The 15,646-nt window shown below is 40.6% G+C and overlaps 1 protein-coding gene across 24 annotated transcripts in view; it reads left to right on the top strand.

The window, feature by feature from the left end:
• The first annotated feature begins 13,337 nt into the window (after nucleotides 1-13,337).
• Nucleotides 13,338-15,646, top strand: part of UNC80 (unc-80 subunit of NALCN channel complex) — a 186,052-nt gene continuing 183,743 nt past the window's right edge. For all 24 annotated transcript variants that reach the window (XM_075829678.1, XM_075829670.1, XM_075829675.1 and 21 more), the window contains exon 1: nucleotides 13,338-13,517. In XM_075829678.1, coding sequence (XP_075685793.1) covers nucleotides 13,426-13,517 — 92 coding nt within the window. In that variant the 5' untranslated portion in view covers nucleotides 13,338-13,425. The remainder of the gene's footprint in view (nucleotides 13,518-15,646) is intronic.

The following is a 15,646-nucleotide window of genomic DNA, read 5'->3' as shown; positions in this document are numbered from 1 at the left end:
ACGACAGAACTCCCGCCGCAGCCGAAGAGGAAGGTAAGAGTAGCCCTGACTGGCGGGCTCCGACTCCCGGGACCCGCCAATCAGCTGTTTTGAAGGGGCCGCAGCACTCGTACGAGAGCTGCTCCCCTTCATTCCGGTCACTTCATTCCGGTCACACTGTGAATCGATGTCGGCGATTCACAGTGTGAGCGAGTAGTGAAATGAAGGGGAAGCAGCTCTCGTACGAGTGCTGCGGCCCCTTCAAAACAGCTGATTTGCGGGTCCCGGGCGACACATCAGCTATTGATGGCCTATCCTGTGGATAGGCCATCAATGTTTAGGGACTGCACAACCCCTAAGCCTACGATGTAGCAGGCTTAGGGGGCCCATGAGACAGGATCACAGATTGTATGATCCTGTCTGCTGGGCCCTGTATCTAAGCCAATCACATGGTAGGCTTAGATACATGGCCCATGTGTGATCCTGTCTGCTGGGCCCTGTATCTAAGCCAATCACATGGTAGGCTTAGATACATGGCCCATGCGTGATCCTGTATGCTGGGCCCTGTATCTAAGCCTATCACATGGTAGGCTTAGATACATAGCCCATGCGTGATCCTGTCTGCTGGGCCCTGTGTCTAAGCCAATCACATGGTAGGCTTAGATACATGGCCCATGCGTGATCCTGTCTGCTGGGCCCTGTATATAAGCCTACCACACTGTAGGTTTAGATAAAGGGCCCCAGCACACAGTAATCTTATACTGTATAAGATTACTGTCTGCTGGACCCTGTATCTAAACTTACCTTGTGGTAGGCTTAGATACAGGGTCCCACAGACAGTATCACACATGGGCCCTGTATCTAAGCCTAACACATGTGTTACTAATCGTTTTCTTTGTGTGTTTTCTTACAGGTTCGGTCGTTGGACTACGGCGGATTCCAGGACTACTTCGATGACGGCTTTTTTTTCATTATCAATAAAATGGTTAATGAGGGTTGTGTGGGTTTTTTTTTTTTATTTCAATAAAATATTTTTTCTATGTCTTTGTGTTTTTTTTTAAACTATATTACTACCGCCTTAGTAATGGCCGCTGGCTGATTGACAGCATCCATTGCTAAGGCGGGGCTTAGTGTTAGCCGGTGCAGAGGCTAACACTAACCCCCATTATTACCCCGGTACCCACCGCCACCAGGGGTGCTGGGAAGAGCTGGGTACCATCCAGTACTCGACCATCTGTAGTGATGGTCGGCCACTGGGGTGGCCGCAGGCTGGTATTATCAGGAGGGGAAAGGCCAGATACAGTGGCCCTTCCCACCCTGGTAATGCTAGGCTGCTGCTGCTGCTTTATTGTATCTGGCTGGTTATGAAAAATGGGGGGGACCCCACATCATTTAAAAAAATAAATAATAAAAAATAATTGGAAAGAACGATGTCGGGTCCCCCTCAATTTTCATAACCAGCCAGATACAACACAGCAGCAGCAGGCAGCATTACCAGGGTGGTAGGGGCCACTGTTTTTGGCCTTCCGCAGCCTAATACTACCAGCCTGCGGCCGCCCCGGTGCCTGCCCGTCACTACAGATGGTCGGGGAATGGTTCGTACCCGGCTCTTCCAATTCCCCCTGGTGGCGGTGGGTATCGGGGTAATAATGGGGGTTAGTGTTGGCCTCTGCACCTGCTAACATTAAGCCCCGCCTTAGTAATGGAGGTTGTCAATCAGCCGGCAGCTATTGCTAAGGCGGTGATAATAAAGTTTAAAAAGATACAAGCACGTAGAAAAAATATTTTATTGAAATAAAAAAACAACCCTCATTAACCATTTTATTGAGAATAAAAAAAACGCCGTTATTGAAGTCCTCGAATCCGAAATCCAACAACCGAACCTGTAAAAAAACACAAACACACAAAAACAAACAGTAACACATAAAGAAGCAAAATTATTATTCTTACCTTTCCTGGGTCCAGCGCTTGAGCCGCAATGTCAGCGAGCTGGGCCCTGTATCTAATCCAATCATGTGTGATACTGTCTGCTGGGCCCTGTATCTAATCCAATCATGTGTGATACTGTCTGCTGAGACACTGTATCTAATCCTATCATGTGTGATACTGTCTGCTGAGCCCTGTATCTAATCCAATCATGTGTGATACTGTCTGCTGGGCCCTGTATCTAATCCTATCATGTGTGATACTGTCTGCTAAGCCGTGTATTTAATCCTATCATGTGTGATACTGTCTGCTGACCCGCTGTATCTAATCCTATCATGTGTGATACTGCCTTCCGAGCCACTGTATCTAATCCTATCATGTGTGATACTGCCTTCTGAGCCACTGTATCTAATCCGATCATGTGTGATACTGTCTGACGAGCCACTGTATCTAATCCGATCATGTGTGATACTGTCTGACGAGCCACTGTATCTAATCCGATCATGTGTGATACTGTCTGCTGGGCCCTGTATCTAATCGTATCCTGTGTGATACTGTCTGCTGGGCCCTATATCTAATCCAATCATGTGTGATACTGTCTGCTGGGCCGCTGTATCTAATCCTATCATGTGTGATACTGTCTGCTGGGCCGCTGTATCTAATCCTATCATGTGTGATACTGCCTTCCGAGCCACTGTATCTAATCCTATCATGTGTGATACTGTCTGCTGAGCTGCTGTATCTAATCCTATCATGTGTAATACTGCCTACCGAGCCACTGTATCTAATCCGATCATGTGTGATACGGTCTGCTCAGCCACTGTATCTAATCCTATCATGTGTGATACTGTCTGCTGAGCCACTGTATCTAAACCTATCATGTGCGATACTGCCTTCTGAGCCACTGTATCTAATCCTATCATGTGTGATACTGTCTGCTGAGCCACTGTATCTAATCCTATCATGTGATACTGTCTGCTGAGTCATTGTATCTAATCCTATCATGTGTGATACTGTCTGCTCAGCCACTGTATCTAATCCGATCATGTGTGATACTGTCTGCTGAGCCAATGTATCTAATCCTATCCATAGTTTATAGGGTCGTAGTGCTATAGATATGCTATGCTGTCTCCTATACACACATTTTTTTGGGCGGACACATATGTATTGGGGCTATTTCCCCTGACATTTTAAGCCCTTAGGGTATGTTCACACGGCAGCGTCCGTTACGGCTGAAATTACGGTGCTGTTTTCAGGAGAAAACAGCTCAGTAATTTCAGCCGTAATGGCATGTGCAGGCGTTTTTCGCTGCGTCCATTACGGACGTAATTGGAGCTGTTTTTCCATGGAGTCAATGGAAAACGGCTCCATTTACGTCTGAAGAACTGACAGGCACTTCTTTGACGCATCTTTTTTGTCTTTTGACAGCGGCGCATAAAAAAAATGACCGTCGGCACAGAACATCGTAAGACGCATTCAAATGAATGGGCAGATGTTTGCCAACGCTTTTGAGCCACATTTTCGGACGTAATTCAATGCTAAAACGCCCGAATTACATCCGTAAATAGGGTGTGTGAACCCAGCCTTAGTGACGCCCCGGCTGCTAGTGTTGCATTGTTGGGTCACTTAGGAGACCCAGCGATGCAGCTGAAAGCCGCGGACCGTCGGCCATGAGGAGTTTGCGGGGGCCCAATAAGAACTTTTGCATCGGGGTCCATGAGCCTTTAGCTACGCCCCTGCACGTGCTAAAAATGGCTAAACGGTGTCTGGTCCTGAAGGCGCAAAATAGCCCGGTCCTGAACTGGTTAAGATCAGGAAAAAAGTGTTTTGAAAGACTAGCTCTGAACTGAGGTTATTTACAAAATATATTAGGAAACTGCAGAAACCGAAAACCACCTATTGGCTGGCCTGCTGCTTTTCAGGTTATTTATTTATTTATTTATTTGTTTTGCACATGATGTGTAATCAAAACTGCAGGCAATTCTGCAGGAAAAATCCGCATTTTGTATGCATTTTTAGGTGCGATTTTGACATTTTGATGAGGTACAGATTTTATGCTGCGTATTTTGGTAGATATTCTAAAGGCTCTTTTACACCGGCCGATAATTGGCCGGTACAGTGAGCGCCGATCAATTAGACATCGTTGATCGGCGCTCGTTTGCTCCTGTCACACGGAGCTATGGATGGAGACGAGCAGTCGTTACTCTGATCGCTCGTCCTCATACATTATTAAGATGTCGGCAGTGCGTCTCCCTGCTTACACAGGGAGATGTTCAGCCGACAACGATAATATTTAAATTTTTTAAAACGATACGACCAGATGTTGTCTTCAGACGCAGGGATGAAGGACCTGTGGGCGGAAGTGACGTCACAGCGCGGTCTCGCGAGATCACGCTGCTCAGTGAATCTAGCTTGGGTGTAAGACAGAGAGGTGTATGATGCGGATTGGCCAGCGTCATACACCTCTTTGTCATACGCCCACTTGGTTGAAAATTAAAAAACGCCCAGTTGGGCATTAAGGACCTCATTTGCATAAATGTTCTAAACGCCATAACTTTGTTAAAAAACATTGTTTTTAAAATAAAAACACATTGCTAGTAACTACATTCCAGCGCCGATAAGCTGATGTAGGAGATAGAGCATTTTTATTCTGGTGACACAGCCTCTTTAAGATGGAAATGCAAGATGAATTGACATGCTGTAGATTTTAAAATAAGCACCGCAGATCAAATTAGGTACGGAAAAATTCTGCAACGTGTAGATGAGATTACTTGGTATCTCATTTACTTTTCTGGTACTGTATTACACTGCGGATTTACCGCAGAAATCCTGCACAACAAATCTGCACGTAATACACATTGTGTGTATGTGGCCTTAAAGTGAATGTCCCCCTTTTCACACCATGTCGTTTTTAGGTCCAAAATTCTGTGGTGATTAATTTCTTAATATATCTTTATATTTGGAGCGCTGTTTTTCTGTTACAGAGCTCTAGATCTCCTGCACAGGCATACATTTAAAAGATAACAAGCTGGCTGCCTGCAGCCACCACTAGAGGGAGCATGGGAGTTTATTGCATACTGTATAACACAGTTGTCCCCAACATTTTATACCTTGTGAAACACATAACTTTGAGTGATGGCCAGGAGAAACAGTTAAGTAAATATGTTAACATAATAAATGTAGAGAAACATAAAATCAGGACATTTCAATTTGCAGGTAAATATTTTAATTTGAAATTGAACACACTGCTATTCCACCACCTAAGTTAACAATATTACATACAGATCCTATCCCCAGAACAGTGCCAATGTGTATGACAGACTTTTGCAAGAGCATACAGCCACAAATTTGGGCTCCTATGGAGAGCCACACAGCAGAGGATTGCGAGCTACATATATGGCTCTCAAGCCACCACTAGGGGAGCACAGGATGCAGTCAGCTCCTTAGCTCCCTCTAGTGGCAGCTGCAGGTAGCTGGCACATTATGTTTTACATTTTTGTATATGCAGAGGATTTCGAGCTCTGTATCAGAAAAGCTGAGGAATGACCACTATAAAGATATATTAAGAAATTAATCAGCACAGAATTGTGAACCTATTTAGATTTAAAAAAATATATAGAATTCAATGTGTAGAAATTCCCTTTTAAGCGCTATACACAATTGCCATACAAATTTTGCTTTCTTCATCTCCATGGCTCTCGGTTCTAGTATTAACTATTCTTACCAATATAATATAACCCAGTACATACAGACAGTGCTCGTTTCTGAAGAACATTACCATATGAGGGCTAAATGGGATTGCAGGTTAAAAAAAAATGTAATGGACGTTCTACTGTAACTATGGAAACAGTGCAGCCAATCCCAGTAGCTCCTGCACTAGACCAGTATACGGCATGATCTGTGGAATTGATAATCTGATGGAGGTTGGAAAGCAGGACAGAAATCATTATAAAGGAGCCATGTTAAACTCTTGTGTATAGGAATGACCAGTAAAGTGGGACAGCAAAACCGGAAAAAAAAGCAGAATCATTTATTATTGTTGCTCTGAAATATTACTTTATGACTTTTGCTCATGAGCTAATGATTCCCTAAGAGGCTCATGCATTATTTACATGTCATCCCTATGTCACTGACATATACCTCTGTGCATGCATCATCAGATCATCTATTCTAATAATTCTGCAACAGATTTGCCTGTACAAGACCATGCCATAAGGAAGCAGCCATTGTGTCAGTATGTTCTAGACTGCGAGAATACAGGGAGGACACACAAGATCCATGCATATGTTTTTCTGGTGAATTTTTAACCCGTGAGGCAATGCTTCAAAGCCGCCATAGAAATAAACTGCATTTATTACTTCTTCTATCTGCTATGTTACCATCATTATTATTATCATCATTATTATTAGAATTTATTCTGTCTGAGTTTTATGTACATAGTAAAATTTTACATTTTTCGAGGAATTATTTTTGATAATGTCCTTGGATTTTATTCTGCTTTATATATTTACTTGTTAAACAATATATTTGACAGCTGTTACACAGTGTTGGCATTTGCAGGTTTTATATATATATTATAACTCCATAAAGTAAATAAGACATTTTGAGGATCGAAAACATAACAGGACAATATCCCAACAGCATCAATATATATTTTATTACAGACGTCTAAGGAAAGGTATTTGTCTACATAAATGCTAGTGAAAGATGCAACTCTAATATTCACATGGAGCAGATTCATGGCAAAAATTTCTGCTTAAAATTCATTCTATACATATGAATGGAGTCGTTTTGGCAGCATGTACATGGATTTCTGCAAGCCTTATTCTGATGTGTCAGACAGAACTAAATCTTTGATGCCTCCATAAGGCTCTGTATTCTACCTAGCGCTGTAATATGGCATGTGTTGGAGCATAACACAATTTTTTCCAAACAGCTGATTGGCGGGGGTCGGACCCCAACCCATCAGCTATTAGTTGCCTATCCTGAGGATAGGCCATCAATTTTTAGGAACTGGACAACCCGGGCCCCAGCAGACAGTAGTAGTATACTTACCCTCCTCTTCCGCTCCAGCCACAGCGGAGGTCCTGACACCACCCATAGTCGGGATGTTGTGTGTGGCTCATAGCGTCGCGACCTCATGCATGGAACACAGCGTTGCGACGTCATGACGCAAAGAGATGTCAGGACCTCCACTGCACTCCGGAATGAGGAGGGTAAGTTTACTGTTTCACTGACAACACAAGCCTTGTGCTCATGTATAACTGCAATGTTCAGATATGCCATATCAGTCCAACAGTATGAATATCTACTATTCAATTCTCCTCAACATGATGACAGGATGAATCCTTGGATCACATTGTGTGATCCTGTCTTCTGGGCCCTGTATCTAAGCCAACTACATGGCAGGCTTAGATACATGGCCTATGTCTGATGCAGTCTGATGGAGCCTGTATCTAAGCCTACCACAGGCTTACATACAGGGCCCCACCAGACAGTAATCTTATACCTTGTGGTAGGCTTAGATTCAGTGTCCAACAGATATTATCACACATGGGCCCTTTATCTAAGCTTACCACATGTCTTACTAATGTTTTTTGTGTGTGTGTGTGTGTTTTACAGGTTCAGTCATTGGACTACGTTGGATTCGAGGACTACTTGGATGCTAACTTTTTTTTATTCTCAATATAATGGTTGATAAGGGTTATGTGGGGGTTTTTTATTTCAATAAAATATTTTTTCTGTGTATTTGTATTTTTTGAAACTTTATTACTACCACCTTAGCATTGGCCACTGGTTAATTGACAGCATCGATTATTAAGGCGAGGCTAAGTATTAGCCGGTGCAGAAGCTAACACTAAGCCCCATTATTACCCCGGTAATCAGCGCCACCAGGGGTACCGGGTAGAGCTGGGTACGAACCAGTACCCGACCATCTGCAGTGAGGGTCGGGTACTGGGGCGGCCCAGGCTGGTATTATTAGGTTGGGAATTACCAAAAACAGTGGCCCTTCCTACCCTGGTAATGCTAGGCTGCTGCTGCTGCTATGCCGCATTTCACTGGTTATGAAAAATGGGGGGACCCACATCATTTAAAAGAAAAATAATAATAATAATTGGAAAAAACTATGTGGGGTTCCCCAATTTTTCATAACCTGCCAGATACAACATAAAAGCAGCAGGCTAGCATTACCAGGATGGGAAGGCCCACTGTTTCTAGCCTTTCCTAGTCTGATAATGCCAACCTGCAGCCGCCCCAGTACCCAACCGTCACTGCAGATGGTCTGTTACTGGATCATACTCGGCTCTTCCTGAACCCCTGGTGGTGGTGGGTACCGGGGTAATAATGGGGGTTAGTGCTAGCCTTATCGCTGTCTAACATTAAGCCCCACCTTAGTAATGGACGATGTCAATCAGCCACTACTAAGGCGGTAATAATAAAGTTTAAAAAAAATACAAGGACATAGAAAAATTATTTTATTGAAATTAAAAAAAACATACAAGCCTCATTAACCATTTTATTGAGAATAAAAAAAAACGTTGTCATTGAAGTCCTCGAATCCGAAGTAGTCCAACATCCGAACCTGTAAAAAAACACAAACATCAAAAAATTACTAACACATAAAAAAGCAATTCTTATACTTATCTTTCCTGGGTCCAGTGCTGGAGCCGCGATGTCAGTGAGCTGGGCCCTATATCTAATCCTATCATGTGTGATACTGTCTGCTGAGCCACTGTATCAATACAATCATGTGTGAGAAGGTCTGCTGTGGGGGGGACATATGTATTGGGGCTTTTGCCCCTGACGTACTAAGACCTTAGTGATGCCCCTGGCTGCTAGTGCTGCATCGTTGGGTCGCTTAGGAGACCCAGCAATGCAGCTGAATGCTGTGGGCCGTCGGCCATGAGAAGAAGTTTGAGGCGGCCCAAGAAGAACTTTTGCCCCTGGGCCCATGAGCCTTTAGCTACGCCCCTGTGTATCGCCATGTGTAACGACTTCTTCAGCGGTACTCAGGAGCCAACATATTTGGGCTGTCCATGGACTACAGTATATCCCCCACAATAACTCATATGCCTTTTATACTTGTTCACACTGCACATATGTTCCAGTTATTATGCAGATGCAGCTACTATTATCATTCACTCCTATCCATTTCTAAAATATATTTGCAACTGGAAGCCGTTTTCCCTTAACTCTGTGAGCACTAAAATACTGTGAACTAGCGACAAGACCAACTGTGAAGGGGCCCGCTCTCTCAGAGGCTTCATTGAGCTGCGTGGGCTGCCTTTATGATATGTACACCCTTAAAGACAAGTGTTTCTCGATCCTCATAATTAACATCTTTGACAAATTTTGTATATTCCTCTACTTGAACTTTCCATCTTAAATACAATATATGCTGTATATATATATATATATATATATATATATATATATATATATATATATTTAGATATATATATATATTTAGGTATATGGATACATTTATATGTGTGTATATATATATATATATATATATATATATATATTGTCATGCCGAGGTGACGGACCGCCGCCGTTCCTTATCTGGCGACGCCCGCGACCACAGTCCTCCCTTCCATGAGACGTCAGCACTCGCGGCCGGCTGGTCCTGCTCTCACTGGTAAGGTGCACGCGCGCGGTTTCGGCCTTAAAGGGCCAGCGCGCACACATGTTTAAAGTTCCCTAATCAACCCCTGCCCATCCTGGACTATAAGGAGGGCTCTGCCCTTCCATTACCTGCCTGAGCGTTGTTGTAGTTTTCCTATGTCTGTATTGCAAACGGTCCCTTAGTGTTTACCTGCTCCCAGTGTTCCCTTAACCTGCCTCCTATATCCTGTATCCCGTGCTGTGCCTTGTTCCGAGTTGTGTAGTACCTGAGCTATACCTTGCCTTGCCTGCTGGAAGTCTCCAGATCGGCTGTCGCCTATCCTTCTGGATACCATCCGCCACATCTGGCGCAACCCACCACCTTGAGCCCCATCTGTGCCAGAGCCCTTGCCGCCATCCGGACTACGTACCCGTGTGCTACACTCCTACCATAGACTTTGTGTGTAGACTGTGAGTTGGTCTACTGCCTCTCCGCTATGGCGGAGCAGCCTACTGGGTCCACATAACCTGTGGATTGTGTTATATATATATATATATATATATATATACACACACATATATATACATATATATATATATATATATATACACACACACATATATATACATATATATATATTTAATGCTGGTCCCTACCTTCCCCAAGTATATTCTGCAGGCTTACACCAAGAACTGGGTGAATGTGCAGCGTAGGGACCCACCTTAGAAGTGAGGTCGCCTTGTCGTGGCAGGTGGGCTCACACAACTTGATCAAAATGTGTGCTAAGAACCTCACTATTGTAAGTAGATTCAGCAGTAATGCATATTTATTTATATATAGCGTTTTAGGTAGCATTAGTGTTCACAAAGTGCTGTCGCCATTTTCTTGTGTATTATTTTGCAGTCACGGGTGTACTTGCACCTGTACCCATCTTATTCATTTTGCTGGAATGTGCTGATCACACTTTCTTGTGTAATATATATATATATATATATATATATATATATATATATATATATATATATATATATATATATATATGTATATATATATATATATATATACAAAAATAGACCAAAGAAGGAGCAGCACTGTGGCAATAAACTAATATGGTAGGTGCAATGTTTCAAAATAAGGAGTGACTTCTCCCTATATGATGACTATCCAAAAATAATGAGCACAGAAGCAGCACTCAAAAAAAGTGAGGAATTTATTCACCAAACATATATGTATGTGTATATACAGCACACAAAAAAAATGGCGACAGCACGCTGCGAACACCAATGTCACCCAAACCGCTAAATATAAATAAATATGCATTACTGCTAAATCTACTTACAATAGGGAGGTTCTTAGCTCACATTTTGATCAAATTGTGTTTGCCCACCTGCCACGACAAGGCGTCCTCCATAGGTGGGGAACTACGCTGCACATACACCCAGAAATGGGACTAAGCCTACATACACTTGGGGATAGTAGGAACCAGCATTAAACTAATTAAAATCACCCAGGGCAGAATGGGAGGAGTGCAAGATCAAAAAATGGAGGCAGTCACTAATCCCACATATATGAATCACATAAACAACACAAAAGTTTGAACAGCACATTCCAACAAAATGAAACATAACGTGTGTACAAGTGCAAGAATGCCTGTGACTGCAAATTTACAGCACACAAAAAAATGGCGACAGTACACTGCGAACACTAATGTCATCTAAACTGCTAAATATAAATAAATATGCATTACTGCTAAATCTACTTATAATAGGGAGGTTATTAGTGCACATTTTGATCAAATTGTGTTTGCCCACCTGCCACGACAAGGCATTTTCTATAGGTGGGGACCTACTCTGCACATATATATATATATATATATATATATACATATACACGTATGTATATAGACGTGTATATATATATATATATATATATATATATATGTATATACATATATATACACAATGGAAAAGCAGCAGCACTCAAAATGCAATTCCAAGATGGTCTCAGGTGCAAGCAGGTAATCCCGATCCAGGGGATATAGATTAATATTGAAGAAAATCCCACAGCACTTCGTGTTGGTGAAAAAAATGTGGTTTATTAAGCCAGCACAATCTGCAACGTTTCCATCCTGCTATATTCCGTTATGCTCGATAAAGGTCCTATAGCAGGACGGAAACGTTGCAGCCTGTGCTGGCTTAATAAACCACAATTTTTTCACTAACATGGGGCGCTGTGGGATTTTCTTCAATATATATATACAAGAAAAAAGGTTGCAGCACTCCAGCAAGGCCCAGTGAGAGAATCTGTGGTTTTATTTGCCCATGTTTAAAGCCAAGTGACAATTCAGTTCCACCATGGAACTTTTTTCAAGCGTTCCATGATGGAACTGATACATTGTTAGGGTTTTAAACATGAGCAAATAAAACCACAGGTTTTCTTACTGGACCTTGCTGGAGTGCTGTAATCTTTCTTTCTAGTATGGTACGGTGAGCTGTGGTTTAAGCTCTAGATGCTTTGCACCTACCACTTTATTACACGACGAGTGCTGCTTCATTTGAATATTTTTGGTATATATATATATATATATATATATTTATATGTATACATATAATAAAAAGAATCAGGCAGCACTCCGTAGAAATTCAGTGAACAGAAGTCCGGACATTGAGTGCCTCTCATTTGCGTATATCTATCTATATATATATATATATATATATATATATATATATATATATATAAACATTCACCAGGGGGGAGGATAAGGAGGAGAGGGTGAAGAAAAGAATAAGAAGGGGGTGGTAAGAAGGGAGTGAATGATGATCTGGAATATGGCAGCAGAGGAAAGAGGTGAAATGTATACCTGGATTACTATTATTTTGTATGATAATATTTTGACGATTACGTGTCACATATGATATGTTAGATGATATGTTATTTATTTATTTTTAAATCTATTTTGACTTATTATCTATTTGATACAGTTTTAGGCATTATCCTGAGCAGGGGATTGCATTGACATATATAACAAGATCTGTCTCAAGGATCAATATTATCATTGTGGTTGCTAGATTGTTTCCATCTGTTTATGTGCTGATTCTATGTGGGATGACAAGAACACTGATTTTCTTGCTTAGACTTGCAATGTATGGGGTCTTTGTTTACTTGAAGTGGGGACACAACAATAATTTAGACAGGCTCCAGAATCAGCCGTTTCACATGATCAAACCTCAGGTATTCATTTTAGCATTTTTTTTTTCTGTATGGGTCCAAAGATATTGGCCAGCTGATGGAAAAATACATCAGATTTTAAACACATTTTTTTCTATGTAAAAAAACACATTTTTATTTTTACAATGAAGAGCTGCATTAGAGCAGTATCCGAAGGGCCCATGTCCAAAGAAGGTCCATGGCCTCTGTTAGTTACAACATATAGATCTGTGTATACAAGCAGCTACTTACACACACAATAGAGTATATACATACACATATATCGTGAAAGAACATGATTTTACTTACATGGAGAATAATAACCCAGTACATTTCAGCACCAATTGATAACATGAGATTATCCTTAATACAGAACGTGTGAAATAATAATAAACAAGCCAGTAAAATATAAAAAGCTAAAGTATATGATATGAGAGATTCGCATCTATTCCTGCGGTCACAGGATAAATAATTTCTTGCCGACAGTATAATATATAATGACATGAAGAAGTAATAAGTTACCGAGAGCAGATCGCGTCTGACTGGAGCTGCAGTTCCCCCCTGCGCCGCTAGTGACAGGGCGCTGTCCACAAGGGGAGGTGCTGAAAGCAGAAAATCACAGAAGCGGACATCTTCCCGGGCAGGAGACGGGCAGCTGCGGACGAGGGAGAAGTGGGCACAGGAGGCTGCCCACCGCTTCCAAGATGGTGAAAAGGAAGAGTTCAGAGGGGCAGGAGCAGGAGAGACTGCGGGGGATTCCGCTTCCCATCCAGATATTTCTGTGGAGACAAACTAGGTATATATGGACTTCATACACGTCCTCTTATAGACTCCATACTAATGTGAATCTATCAGCTGCACCAGACATTGAGGATTAGCCCTCTACTAAATATATTTATATATAATGTATCTTTACATTCCATACACCATGTATGTCATGTATATATTCTGTTTACTATGTATAATATCTAATCTATAGCTATATATATATATATATATATATATATACATATATAATCTTTATATTATATTTGATATGTATGCCATATATGTATGCTGTATACTATGTATAATCTATCTATCTATCTATCTATCTATCTATCTATCTATCTATCTATCTATCTATCTATCTATCTATCTATCTATCTATCTATCTATCTATCTATCTATCATCTATCCACAGATATATGATATATGTATATACAGTGTGTGTATATATTTATACATATACTGTATCTATATATTTTGTTTACTATATATTCAATCTATGTATGCTGTACACTATGTATACATATATATTTACTGTGTATATATATTTATAGTTATCTACATATATACACACACACACATATATATATATATAGAAAAAGAAACTTTGCAGCACTCCAATATGAAAAAAGTGGTGGTTTATTCACTCCAGATACAACAGCAACGTTTCAATCCTACAATAGGATCTTTATCTACGCTTGATAAAGAACCTATTGTAGGATTGAAACGTTGCTGTTGTATCTGGAGTGAATAAACCACCACTTTTTTCATATTGGAGTGCTGCAAAGTTTCTTTTTCTATACATTACATTACGTTACATTACGTCCGAGGATCGGGACGTTTTGCTGGGCACCTGATCAACAATTTCTGTGTGAGTGCTGCTGCTTTCTTTTTTGCTATGTATATATATATATATATATATATATATATATATATACATATATATATATATATATATATATATATATATATATATATATATATATATATATATATATATATATATACACATATATATATATATATATATATATATATATATATAAATTCCCCCCCTCCTTTGCTTCATATCATGTATTTTGAGTCGTAGGACCTCTAACATTACCCACTATACCCCTCCATCTACCACTGTCTATTTCTATTCGCCCCATTCATCATGTTCACCTCCTTCACACTGGTTTGCACATTATTTCCTTGGCTGTTTCAGCCAGCAGATGTCTCTGCCATATCTCTTATATCTCTTCATTATATTCCCTCACCCAGTTACATATTCAGCCATTGCAATCTCCATTTAATGTAAGTAAATGTTTTTACCCGGCAACTGTTAATGCATAAAGCCTTATGTAAGATGAGAATCCAGCCTCCCCAGATGTAGATGAGGAGATACATGATATCTAACTGCATGGTTCTACTTGTGCGGTGCCTCTTTTCTGATCAGTTTAGTTACATTAAATACAATAATGGACTAAAAATATTTATACCAGGAAAATGGTAGATAAGAAAAGTAAGAGATTAGAAATACATTGTGTAGAATATATTCGTTTTATTATTGTGAGCAGAAGTAATTGTCATAGCGTTTATTACCAACAAGTGGTAATGGGAAATGTAGCAGTAATGGGGCTTATCCTCCAGTGATAGTTTTGTTTTTTTGCAACATATGGAACCTTACCCACATCAAGCAACAGTAAACACCTCAATACCCTTATAAAACATTCCGATATGTCAGAGATGTTCTACCTACAGTATATTGTGTATTTAAAAAGCTAGGAGGTCCTTTTTACATGTTAGACTTGAATGCATAATTGCTAAGTTTCTTAGATATTCTGTGGCGGATCCTGACAATTTTTGGGGGATCTGCCATCAATCAATTTTTTGGGGGTAGATGGGGATTTTAATGCATGTCTATGTCCAACATAACACTATTATATGTGTAAGAGAAAATGTTCTGTTTATGCTGATCTTCTTGGTTCATGATTAGAATGCAAAACTGCAGTGGACACTGACACAGTTATATGCAGGCAATGCTGTAGGAGAGTGGGAGCAGAAGGGAATGTAACAATGCATAAAATGCAGTGCTATATTGTATTCAGGGTCTGGGAAACCTTTATTGGCACTTTAATGGCTGTCAATAATAGTTGTCACCGTTGCAGAATCCTG

The sequence above is a fragment of the Rhinoderma darwinii genome, chromosome 6 (assembly GCF_050947455.1).
Source record: "Rhinoderma darwinii isolate aRhiDar2 chromosome 6, aRhiDar2.hap1, whole genome shotgun sequence".
In the NCBI taxonomy this organism is placed as follows: domain Eukaryota; kingdom Metazoa; phylum Chordata; class Amphibia; order Anura; family Rhinodermatidae; genus Rhinoderma; species Rhinoderma darwinii.
The sequence above is the reverse complement of the archived record's forward strand: the minus strand, read 5'-3'. Positions and strand labels throughout refer to the sequence as shown.